At 34.0% G+C, this 13,778-nt stretch overlaps 1 protein-coding gene across 6 annotated transcripts in view; it reads right to left on the reverse strand.

Moving 5' to 3' along the window:
* The window catches only part of KDM4C (lysine demethylase 4C), a 235,837-nt gene that overhangs the window by 113,589 nt on the left and 108,470 nt on the right, over positions 1-13,778 (reverse strand). For 5 of the 6 annotated variants that reach the window (XR_005629894.1, XM_039729775.1, XM_039729773.1 and 2 more), the window contains 2 exons: positions 4,760-4,953; positions 1,259-1,497 (listed from right to left, as the gene is read on the reverse strand). Coding sequence is in view for 5 of the 6 variants with exons in the window: in XM_039729775.1 (XP_039585709.1) it covers positions 1,259-1,497; positions 4,760-4,953 (433 nt within the window). In the remaining variant the exon portion in view is untranslated. Of the gene's footprint in view, positions 1-1,258; positions 1,498-3,554; positions 4,257-4,759; positions 4,954-13,778 lie in introns of those variants that run through there. The other variant, XM_039729778.1, reaches the window with a different exon arrangement.

Genomic DNA, 13,778 nt, shown 5'->3' on the forward strand with positions numbered 1-13,778 from the left:
TTTAAAAATGAAAATAACCAAAGATTAATAGTATATAATTACAAAGACACATTTCAAATATATACCAAGACTATTTTTCAAACAACAGCATCAGTCTAAAAATGGAAAGCAATTAGCATAATTCTATTTTTAAAAAAATTAGCATAATTGTATATTCGAGTAATATTGAAGAGTGAAATTGAGTGGATTTTACTTTATAAAAATACTTCCTCTGCTGATGCTTGCATTGGAAAGATAGAACAATGGGCTAGAGAGGTCACTCAAAAAACATTCCTGAAAACTCTGGCATACACTGCACTGAATTCTGATTCAGCAGCACATCCACAATACTAAATAAAATGGTTTCTGTTAAATCCGTTGTTATTCTTTCTTCACAAAGGTTATTTGAACTTGTTTTTGCTGAAAAGTTTCCTTTTCAAGTCAAATGAATATAAAACTTAGCAACACAAAGACAACAGTAAAATGTAATCTGTGGGCACAAACAGTACTGCTTCAATGGATATACTAATTAAGAGAGAACAATTATATACTAATTAAGAAAACAATGGATATACTAATTAAGACAATGCAGAGCAAACTACCTTCTTCAACATGAGTACTGCTTGTATCACATCTAAAAACATCCATTTTCCTACAGAAATCCAGGCACCACACTTTAAAAGGGCAAAGGAGAGAGGGCAGCTCTCCACTCTTCTCTGCTTTTCCTTCCCTTGCCCGTAAACACAGAATGGGTGCTAACTAAATACTATTTTCTCTGTGGTCAAGAACATTCCAAACCTCTATTAAAAGTTGTGGCAAGAGGTAAAGCAACACCACCCTTAAAAAAAATACCTAAAAAAATGCTAGAACGGACCTGGAAATGCTTTGATAGAGTACCAGATAATTTGTGTAGAGGAATTTCTAAACTGCCATATTGCAAAATCTTGGTATCTGTATCATTTCCATATCAAAAACATTTTGCTGTAACATATATGAGTCTACTGAAGAAACATAATTTACAAAAGCTCACTCTTTTTGTTCCTTTAAAAAACATTTAATTAAAAGAGTTCTGGTGGTATCACTCTCAATTATGATTTTCAACTTTGGTATTTTCTCTTTCTTACCAAATATCAATCTTCTTTCCACAAACAACTCTCTGTGTAAACATTTTAGTATGCTACTCTAGGATAATACATTAGTTTGACATCCACTGATTTGTTGCATTAAAGTACAAACAGCCTACAACTTACATGTGAAACATAGGCAGTGCTTATCTCACCTGCAACCTTGACATGATCCAATAAATGCTGATCCACATGCATTCTACTGCTGTTTTCTTCTTCCCCAGAAGGCAAACCTGTGTTTACCACTCTCACTGTTTTTTCTGGTTCTTCATTGACCTTGAAGCCATCAGTAGCTGCTTCAGTCACTATGATTTTTTCATCAGCTACCATAGCAGATACTCTCTTGTCCTCTGGAGTTTTAAGCTTTTTAGATCGAGATCTGGTGTGCTGGAAGCTGTTATAGGAGATATTGCTGTCAGAGTAGAAAGTCTGTCTTGGATAAGATAAAACATCTACCAATATATGTCCCTTTCACCTGCTAAAAGTGGTAAAAAACTGACAATTTTTCACCTTTTTGTGTTGAGATAGTGCTACAATTTATTAAGTGATAGATTAACAGTTGATTGGATTTAACCTTCTAATCTTTTATCACCATTCCATGGCAAAGTCGCTAAACTCTAAAAGTAAAATCATCTTTAAGTAACTATTACTTAAACAGCACACAAACTAGCTTTTTAATAAATCATTCTTTTGAGCCCAAAAAAGAACTATCCTTACAAGAATAATGAAGACAAAACTCTCTCAGTAGCAGTAAAATCAAGTGATATTTCCAAACCCTAGTGCTAATAAAAGACTAGTCTGAATACCCTTGTAAAAGCTGATCTGTTTGGAAGTTTTTAAATGAGTTTTAACAGAACCACCAAGCATCTGAAAGAAGTAAAAATTATGATCACCAAATATTCCAGAAGGCTACAATATCAAGGAATATATATAATTATTCTGTGTTAAAAAATAAAGTTGAAATTAGAGATTAAGCATAAGTTTTTGCACCCTCAGATGTATAAGGGACAGCTTAAGGCAGGAGAAATGGCAAACCCATTAGAAATAGGTTCATAATTTATATGCTCAGAATAAATGCAATAGGAAATTAGTTCAGTTTCAAATTCAACTATGTGACATAAGAGAAGTATTTAATCTCATCATAGAGCAGGTTTCAAAGCTCATAACACATTAGAGATAAAAGCACTACTATTGCAGGTAAATTTTACGAAGTTTTAAGTGAGTTTTACAAAGGTCTTGCATCTTAGATTCTACACATCTCCAGAAAAACATTTTGCTGCCGCTTACATTTTATTCTGTCTACAAATGTGTATCTTTCAACACACTGTTTCTAAAATAGAAATTTCCAGAAAACTTGCCAAAGTATGAGAGAACCAACAGTTCGCACTGTAAATAACAGAAAGTATTATTACTATTCATATGCAGTCATTAGATGTCACATAGCAGCAATGGATTTCAGCCGTCAGAGATAAGCTCTCCCTGTCACTATATTCATTAAGATTTCCACAGAAGGTATTTTATTTTCACTTTGCTGAAACTTGTATTATTCCCATAATCAAAATGATAATTTTAACTGACACATTAGACCAAAAATAAAGCTGAATAAATGTTTTATCCTCCTCTGCAATGCACGCTGTTACCATGCCTGAAAAAAGCTGACTCAAGATTTAAACAGCACTGGAATTGTATTTATTAGCTTAGCAAGGTGCATAAATCAGCCCATGTGTTCCTGTGATAAAACTTTCAATGCAATTACTAGAAAGTCTGTTTTTACTCGAACCACCTATACATAAGGGTACTACCAAATTAATCACTACTGATCCAAGCGGGAATTTGAATTTATGATGTAAAATAGATGCAGGGAAACCTACTACGGAAAAAAAATGGCATTCACCTAGTTAAACAGCATAATTACTCTCTCTTCAAGTCCAGGTTAGTATTATACACGTACTAACGAACTGGCTGTTCAGCGGCTTTACTAGCTGTCTTCAAGAAGTGATTCTACCTCACAAACTACCCTTACCCAAACAAACGTCGTATTATATTTTCAGTAACAATGTTCCACTGCAGTGCCAGTTGGTCCTTTACTTTATAGGTTGACTTTCCCATCTTTTCCTCAAGACATACATTAACTTACAAAGAAAATGAGGAAGTTTGGTTTAAGACCAAGTTTAAAAAGCCACTACACTGTAAAATTCTTTGGAGAAGAAAGATCGTTAAAAAATTAAGTATTATCGCCAACTCAAAAAACTGCACTAAAATATCGAGATACCAATAAAACTGACCACCTTTGGCTAGAAATTAAGTAGATCTTTGTTAGATAATGAACAAGAAAATCCATAAAGATCCTGTTAAGACAGAAAAGCACAATCGTACAAAAAATGTGCAATGCAAACAAAAAACATAATGCATCTCAATAAAATAGATATAAAACCGCTTTAAAAGGTCAAAGCTTTTATAGCTTCAGTGACAAGCTGAGAGACTTCATTCTCCTAAATTTCCCTATTCTTCTAAATTTCTTTTATTCCCGTAAATTTCTTCTCCTAAATTTGTGGTGGTGTCAGCACCACCAATAGAGATTTAGCCCTTATTATAATCTATCCTGTAGTAGACAAAGACAGATTTTGGCTGCAGCACTGCAAGAGTGAGACAAATAGGCAGTGGTACCTCCTTAGAGTAAAATGGCAGTGAGGGCTAAGACTATAAGTAGAGACTTGAAACAGCTGGTGGAATTCTGTCACAGCTTTATAATGTTGTTCCTGTTTCATTTCCTTGTCAGCTCTTAGGAGTCTTCTCCCTTGTTTTTTGGTTGCTGTGATCTCTAGGAACAATGGTAATCATCCATACCTTCAAAATTACAGCGGAATAACCCTTACTAAAGAGAGATTTTAAGTGACACACTTGAATGCATTTTGATGTTCTCCATAATCACAAACTTTTTTAGGTACACACAAAACTTAAAAGTTAAATTTTCACAGTCACTCTGAAAAAAGACTGGTCTGTCCATCTTAATACAGAAAACAGGTTCATCTTAATACAGAAAACAGAAAAACCATTTTTGTCTGAAGGAAATTAATTAAAAGAAAACACGGGACATAGTTTAAGCTGAGCTGAAAGTTAAAATCCATGCAACGATTCCTCTCCCTCCAGCCCCTCCAGTCAGAGAGAGAGAGAGAGAGAGAGGGATTGAGAGAGAGAAAAAAAAAACAGATATTATGGGGTGAGATAACAATTTACTGGAAAAAGCAATGAGATAGGAAAATTAACAGTAACAGCAACAATACTAATAACAACAGTTTATATAAGCGGGTCACTACACACAAAATGCTCATTTGAATCCAATAAATCCAGACCCATAAGGCTTTCCGAAACAAAAGGACATTATAGCCTCCAGGCCCTGGGTGCACACCACACCCCCTTCCTTCTCAGAAGTGACAATCCCTAACTTCTGTCCTCCAGCAGTGATGTGTGTGGTAGCCAACAATGCAGGCACAGCCACGCAGCTCCAAGCCCCACCCCATCACTGCTACTATGAGAAAATAAAATCCATTGTGGCCAAAACTAAGACAACATCAGAGAAAGTGGCCAAAACGAAACAGAAAGGACACTGGCATCATTAAAAGACAATTAAATAGATGGCAAAGAAGCACAAATACCTCTTGGGAAAATTCTGTATTTTCCTCCTTCTCTGGAGCCAGATCTTCACTTCGGGTGTTGACTCAGGAGTTGGTTTTGTATGATCAATGGTATATAAATCCTTGCCCTGTTTCCACAGCTGGTATCTCTCTGGTTGAAACTTCCTCACAAAGACATCCATGGATATTGACACCATGTCTCTCCTACAAGTGCACTGCAAGACAAGAGGTATTTCTAAGTGACAAGTACTGGAATATGCCACAGGTTGCAGTTAAGAAGCCCAGAACAAAAATCCCCCGTGTACAAACCAATTCTACTTTAATGAGTATTTTCCCTTTTCACTTTTCCTCAATTTTCAAGAAGAAAGGATTATTCAAAAGAAAACACTATCTGAACAAATGTGTCACACTAGGATTCCCAAAAGTACTTAAGGACACTCCATTGTTTCATTAACTCCAATGGGTTAAGAAAAGAAACTTTCTGCTCCGTTAGCTGGTTTTGGTAATTTTAAGCAAACCTTGCTACCTTGAATCCAGAGACCACACATATCTTGAGAGGCATCAGAATGTAACTTTTTAAAATAACTCCTGTAGTATCCTCTTGACCCAAATATCTTTACAGGCATTTACTCCCAGCACTTGACTCTTCAAAACATAAATACATACAAGTACCAAATCACGTTACAGTTTGGCCCATTTTTTTTCCTACAAAGATTAGAAAGGAAGCGAGAGGAGCATTATGTCTGAGGTCTGGAAGGGTGTGCTATATCCATGTAATCCAATCCACTGTACAGTGCAGACTCTAGAATCGCCTGTAATACTTTCCTCATCAACTTTAATCTAATCACTGACTTTAGTCCCCCAAATAATTTTTGCATGGTTTTTCTTATGCATCTGTGTAGAATATTTCTGTCCTATTTGAATAGCATCTTAATGATCATGAAAATGCAAAGGAGCCTCCACTTGAAATACTGTAGATGCTGAGTCAATTTTCAGAACAAAGTCATTGTACCCAGTACCCAAAAATACTTGACAGAAGGCAACTACATTAAGTAAATCAATATACCTACAGCACATAAACTACTATAGTGGGTTAATCCTGGCTGACTGCCAGGTGTCCACCAACTTGCTCTTCCATTTCCCCTGCTCAGCAGGACAGAGGGAGAACATAAGATGACATATGTCACAGGTCTAGGTAAGGACAGGCAGATTACTGACCAATGACCACCTTTGACTTCTCTTGAGGAAATTATAATAATGTCAATTAACAAGAGTTTATGACAATGAGAAACAAGAACAAAACTAAAACCACCTTCCTTCACACCCATTTTTCAGGCCTTACTTTAGGCTTTACTTCACTTCTGATTGGTATCTGCAGGGATGTTTCTTTCACATTTTTCTCACTCCTTTCTCTCACAGCTGCTGCAGAGTGATTTTTATTCTTTCTAAATTTGCTATCACATGAATGCCACCACAGTTGCTGACATGCTCAGCTTTGGGCAGCAGCAAGTTCATTTTGGAGTCATTTGGATTTGGCTCTGTCCAGCGTGTGGACTGTCCCTGATCAACAGATGGTGGTTAGTAGCCACTGCTAAAGCAACTCTACACTACCAAAACCTTGCCACAAAAATCTTAGCATTTTTTTTTCAAATTGAAAGCAAAGTGATTGGCTAAAACAAAGACTTACACAAAAAAACTTTGAAAGACCTTTGCTACAGCTAAATAACTGTGTTAAAGCACAAAACCGAGACAGTAGTTTTTTCAGGTAAGAGGTGTACAGCAACATCTGTACAGGCCAAAATGGCCTGGCTTTACAGTTTACTACAGCTAGTTTTATCACATTTCTTAATGAAGCAGAAACACACAAACGACTGAATGCTACTTTCCTACTAGATAGGTTTCTGCAAACGAAATGCAGATTTCTTTATCTGCTATTACCATCTATCATTTCTAGTTCACCTTTTTTCCTCTTGAAATTCATAAAATATATAATGAAAAAGCATCTGAGATGTGTTAAAAATGCTTTCTTTCCTTTGAATATGTCATTGATATGCTGCATATTCACAACACTGCCATCTAATGGAGGATGAAATGGAAAGAAGGGAAAAATAATTCAAGACAGAAATTGTAATTTTATGCAGCTGCCTTTAATTATAGATTTTATCCAAAATACCATCTGAATGCTCCCTTTTCAAACAACATGCATATACATACTTATACAGGCAATCTGTAAAAAAACTCAAACATATTTGAAATATTATGTTCCGTTCAGAGAGTCCTTGATTGGACACAATGAGCAGTTAAAAAAAGCAATGAAGCCACTTCTGTATACTGGAAAAGTGCATAGAAATCCACAGTAATATTTTTAACTTTTAAAATTGAAATTTGTAAAATAAAGACAAGCACGAGTGTATTTTCTCTCCCTTTAACACACAAAAATCTTTTCACATTGCCACAAATCAATAAGAAATTACCCTTAAAGCCAAAATTTTGCTGTTAAACACCAAGATTTCCAATGCCTTGACAGAAAATAGTTACTTAAGTAAGCACTGAAGCATTAAGAAAGAAAATACATCTAGAAATAAAACGTATTCTATGCTGCAATGCTAATAATGCATTAAAAGATTCAAATCACATCTAAATGGGACACAATTTCTGTCTTTCAGTAATCTTTGATCAGTTTCCATTTCATTTTAATAGAACTATTGCAGAAGAATTAACAAAACTAGGCAGGTGTTAGAAATACAGTAGATTTTTTTTAAGTTTTCAAACTTTAAGAGTATACTTTTGAATAAAAAGTGACAGAGTAACATCATGCTCAACAGTATCACTGCCCTGAAAAACAGAACACAGGCTTCTAGGCACTGAAATGTGGAAATACTTAGAATTATCATATCAGATGACATCAGCAGATATATTCTGAAAATAATTTCTACTCATATTTCCTCAAATGATTGAAAAAATAAAAGCAAACACCACAAACACAAAAACTGTTGTTTTGATAAATGATCTGGAGGATCTTCCATTCTTCTTGATGGTGGTGATGCCTTTTACTGGTTTTAATTAATTTCTCATTTGACTGGCTTGTAGCTGGCAGTTACGTAACTTCCTGCTCCTAGCTTGAAAAAGTGATTAAAAGATTCTCTCTAAAACAAAACTGAATGTGGTTCTGTTGAAGAAGGCTTCTGGGAAAAACATAAAACGGACATTTCCCTGTCCACTAAAATATTCCATGGTTTTTTGCTTGTTTGTTTTTTAAACTTGTAACATTTTTTTAAGTAAATGTAAAATCTAAGTAATTGGACTACCATGTAAAAAGCAGCTGATGTTGTCATAGATAAATGTCACCACCATTGTACTGGAAACAATTATCTTCTACATACAATTGAATTAGTTTGAAACTTATTCTTCAAACAAAGACTAGTATGACAATCAGCATACTTAAGAGAATGAAACTCCTTCACAGTTCTTCCTATTAAATTCTTACTACTGACATCATCAATGATACCACTACTATGATTATTATTTATCCTGCCATATATATACAGCTTGAAAGTAAGCAATTCAACTAGAATTTATTAGTAAGGGCAAACCTTTGCAGAACGAATTGTAAGAAAAAAGTTTAGCCAACTTTAACTAATTGGCAGAAATATAAGTGAGATATATTTGTGATATGAGAAAATCACATACGAGAGACATACACAGCCAAAAGGACGTTTTCAAACACATGCTCTTTGTTAATGGAAAAGAGAATAATTATTTTATCATTTTAAAAAATATTTTTTTTTCCATTTTGTACTCTGAAAATATAAAATAATATACGGCAAGCTTCTAGACTTATACATACTAAGTTAAACACACATATAAACACATTCTAAAATACATGACATGCCTAAGAAGAGTTTTTATAAAACATTTCTTATATCAATAGGAAGTGCATGACTTACAGGTCTTTCCAGCTTTTCATCATTAGTATTAACATTTAATGATGTAAAGCTTTTTCATCAAATGAATTACAGGATTTTAGAAACTAGCATAAAAACATCTGTAGAGAATATAGTATTTTGCTACAACAGAAAGCTAATAGATGGTTTATTTCACTAGTAGCAGAGGAGTAGTATTTCTTAGAAGCATAGTTTTAAGCTTGGAAATCTACATCCAGAGTCAAGTCTTCGTGATTTGTGTTTCCATTTTTTAGTTCTATGAAGTATAACTTGATGCATCTTGTAAGATATGAACTGATGTCTTTGTTCACAAAAGCGTCTTCTCCACCAAAACATTAGTCATTATACTACTTCGTGTGTTAAAATATTTAACACACTAAGCTTGAAAAATCTGAAGGATTTTGAATATTTTGCACTAAGTATTGTATTTTGTTAATCAAAATGTGATTTTCACTATATATGAAATCCATTTTAGTTAAAAGTCTTCTGAAGTTTTAATTTGAAGAAGAATAGTAGTACTTCATTAGGCTATTTTTTCCCTTCACTTATATAATCATTTTGGAGAGAAAGCATTATTTAATTCACATTGCAACTGCACAATGTAGGTAAACTACACACCTATGGGACATCAAGTAGAGGCTAACAGCCACAGGAAACCATGGAAAATCCTCTTCTTTATAGAGAGAGAATGGATTTTTATGAAACAATTACAAAAGCAACAAACTAGCAGGATGAGGCAGGATTAGGCTGGCAACCCCCTTTACATTATGTAAGTATGCCCTAAAATTATTAAACCAAGTTTTTTTTCAGTGATACTCCTTCATAACTGTTTATAATGACTAAAGCTTTCTTCAGAGAAGAGCAACAATGATGTATTTACTGGAGACACACATTTTAAATAATTTAGATTCTTCTTACCAGCTTCAACTATATGCAATCAATTATTTCATGCACTATAACCCAGTCTTGCAATACTTTCAATGAAGCATGTCCAAACAGGGACAACACTGTTTGTTAGGATTCAAGTGGTAGGGATGACTGATTGATGATCAGAAGCTGATGTATTAGGTCCAGCATGGTCTTTATACAAGACCACTTAACACTACAATCATCAAACGACCTTAAACTCTGCCTTGTATGGTAACATACTGTTCTTCTTGCTTAATCAATAACATCACAGTTCACTATATATGGATATCCCTGCCTTACCCTGACCTGCCTTACTGTTTGCTTAACTCTGCAATGGTCATCTGCTAACACGTCCTGCTCCTTTTTTCCTGCGTGTTTCATCTTATATCCTGTTTCCACAACACACATCCACAATGCACTATATCCCACTCTTGCAATACTTCCAATGAACTTCCAAACAATATAAAAAATGCATTTTGATAAAAAAAAACATTTTATAGGTGCTGTGACTGGAACTATTTACTGTGGACTGCCTGCAGAAGCACTTGATAGACACTGCTTGCCACAAGGACAGGATTTAATAAATCCTGATAACAGTAACTGTCCTTTGCTATGGAATCAGACTGTGATGTTTTTCACATGAACCTTCTGGCAACTTGTAAGCTGTGTTGTAGAAACCTTTGGTAGCAGTTAGCCATCTGCACAAGCACTGAGAAAGCAAGCTTTTCTTTTTTGGTAAATCACAGACAGTAAACTCTTTTCTCTGACACATCCTGTCATACGCAACAAAAATACAAATGCAAAACACCTTTCTTTAAGGTCCTTTTCATATAATAGAAAAAAATTACTCTTAAATTAATTATTTGTATTCATATATGCAAAAGCAAATGGTCTGCAATATTTTTCAAAGAGTTCAATATTAAATAATACCTTCCAAAATATCTGGCTTTTCTTCTTAATTCCTATTTCAGATTTATTTTATGTTTACATATAATGCCACCTACACATTCTTACAAAAAAGACGCAGTTTGCATTATGTAGAATTTATTACATCAGCAACAGTTAATATTACAAAAATGTGGTAATTTTTCTCCCATTCCTTTGAAAGCTAGATAACAGAGTGTGACAAGACCCAACTAAAGGAACACATATTTTCTTACTCAACCTCACATACCTTCTTTATCCTCCAGTGGTATCTTAAACAGCACTACTCTTACCCCTTGAAAGATTGTGTCACTATTAAAGCCACTATTAACCTCTTTTTCTTTATTCTGATTTCAGTCTATATTTCTAGCTTGAAACCTTCTCCTGTTTCACTCACATTCACTTCTCCATCCATCCCTGATGTCTAGACAACCGAAACTCCTTCCCAGGAGCCTTTATCTCTCTGCTGCGTGCCAACTGCTCTTGCTCCATCCTTCTCTTAGTTCTATGTTCTTTCCTTAGTACCTCTGGACTTCACTTTCTCAGATGCATAAAGTAACAGCTTCTACCCCTTATCTTTATCTGCCTACCAATTCCTGCATTTTAAAATGGAAGTAATCTCAACATGCAAAATTGGAATTTATTTTCATGAAATTAACCTGCATTTGCAACAGACCAAAATTAACCAATTCTGTAAAAGCTCCTAAAGCAAGAAAATAGCCTGTGCAATAACATGTGTGCATGTATATTTAAATGTATATATATAATTTTTAAAAATAACTTCTTGTTGTGCAGTACCTCATACATATACTAGGTCATACATGCTACATAAGTTAGCTTTTTCATACAAACATTACAGCCATTATCATGGATTTACTAACAGAAAGTTTACTATTATCAAACATAAAAAAGGAATTCACAAATGACCCAAGTACAGCAATTCTGATGAACTGCATTATTCTTAGCTCACTAATTACAGCAAAGGGAAACCGGTAACACATTGTATGGTAAGAAGAAAATGTAAACACATACCTAGTAAGGAAACATTCTTTCTCTATTTTTAAGAATCAAAAGAAAATCAGTAGGATATCAATTCCAAAATTCCATTCTAAACATACTACCTGGGGTAAACCTCAAATTAGAACTCGACATATTGCAGATTAAAGGAGAAGATATACACCTGGTACGAGTAAATGGGCTGAGGAATAGGAAATTTTCTTTTATTCTGGATAGCAATTTATCAGTTAAAATAAACTGTTACTCCACTGGATTACTTAAGGCCATTCTCTGGCACTATTAGTATGTATCTCACAACTAACATCACCGTTAGTGTGATACATCAAGTCAAATTATTGTCAGGACTTTCAGAAGTCTTTTTTGAATTTAAGTTTGGGTTTAACAATAATTGACAATTCATGTCAATATAACCAGATGAGTATATTGAATCTTTTTTCCACATCAATCAAATTTTTAGAGAGCTCTAAGTCTAGCTGCCATGATTAAAAACTATGGTTGCATTTACAAATGGTAAAGTTGAGGGACTGATCATGTTGAAAATTAAATATTATTATTGTGTAAACTACAGAAATGTTGGGCACTCCTGACTGCTGTGTCCTAAACACAGCAAAGAAAATGGAGTAGTAACTTCTCCCTATATTTATAAAGTTATAAACTACTTTCTGAAGTTCAGAAATTTATAAGTATTTTTTCTATTTTTTTCTAAGTATTTTGAGATATTCTAAAATTTCATTTAACATTTTTTCTCAGGTTTCACATTTTAGCATCTAGATAATAGATGCTAAAGTCAGCAAATTATTATGATCAATGGTAGATCACAATACATAATGACTTCTGTCTGGGGGAAGGAGAAGAATGCAATGAAATTCCAATTAGAAGGAAAAGTTCTGGCCAAGTCTCATGTGAAGCATGTAAAACTCCATTATATTAATTACGTTTCTCTAAAGCATATGATAAATTCTTGCAAAAGCATGGCTAACTTTTTTCAAGACTGAGATGCCCAAAATCCATCACTCATGTGTACCTTGTAGCTTCTCTAAATGCTGAGTGAAACAGCGGGATGAATTAAACAATGGTCTTAATACATCAATAATCTCACTGCTTCAACTGGTAAACATTATTTATAACTGAAATTCACAGACGACACGGCTAAAAAATTAAGACCAAACAGATTTATTCTAGATTCTCAATCTACCAATTTTTTTTTCAAAAATTACTCTTCCATCAAGTTTAAGGCACCTCATTTGTACTTTTGCTAAGAAAAGTAGAACAATATTTAGAAAACCTATATACATTCAAAAAATAATGAAAAAATGTGTAGTTTTATGCAACTTCCTTCTAGGAATTTCAGAATGCTTTGCACATACTTGTGTTTCTTCCTCGTAACACAGAAGAAGAAACTAGACCAAAGAAAGGCTTACTTATTACGGTCACAAGGCAAGCCACAGTCAGAACAGACACTGGAATATACTCAATTTTCAATTTCCTGCTTCAGATATAAGTCCTGATTTCTGAACTGAAAAGAGGAAAACATAATCATATTTTTCTACTCTTAAAATAATTTTTTCAAGACTCACCTACTATTCAATATCTATTAAAGAGCAAGAAAAGAACAGTAGAAAAATATTAGTGAAAAAGAAATTATGGGGCCTTACCATGTATTTTAAAAGGTAATAAAACAACACAAATGTTAAATAATTTGTAGCTATTTATGTAGCTTACCCCTTAACAAAAGACAGAAAGGAATGAAATTAGCTATGCAATATTCTAACAAACATTATGTCCTATTTAAATCTAAACTAAGCAAGTGATATTAAAAAAAACCCAAACAACAAAATTTAAATAAAACAAAAACAAAACAATCAACAACAACCAAAAAAGCACACACAAAAGAACACCACACAAAAGACAGCACAAACCCAAAAACAACACAAAACAAAATGCAAACCAAGGGAAAAAAACAAACAAACAAACCAAAATAAAAAAACCAAAACAAAATCAAACCAACAACAACAAAATCCCATATCTCCAACCCTCAAAAAAAAAAAAAAAAAAAAGAGCCAAACCTTCCCAGAATAATGCAAAGAAAAAGCATCAATTTTGGAGGAACTTCAAAAGCAAGAGTTTCTGTCAGTGTTAAGTAACAGAAACCATGCAGCTGTGAACAGTGCTGCATTGAAGCTGTTTTGAGACACTGGGAAGAGAGGCTTCGCAATAAAAGTTGTTGAGATTTGAGACAATAGGAG

The sequence above is a fragment of the Passer montanus genome, unplaced genomic scaffold (assembly GCF_014805655.1).
Source record: "Passer montanus isolate IOZ18808 unplaced genomic scaffold, ASM1480565v1 scaffold7, whole genome shotgun sequence".
Classification (NCBI taxonomy): domain Eukaryota; kingdom Metazoa; phylum Chordata; class Aves; order Passeriformes; family Passeridae; genus Passer; species Passer montanus.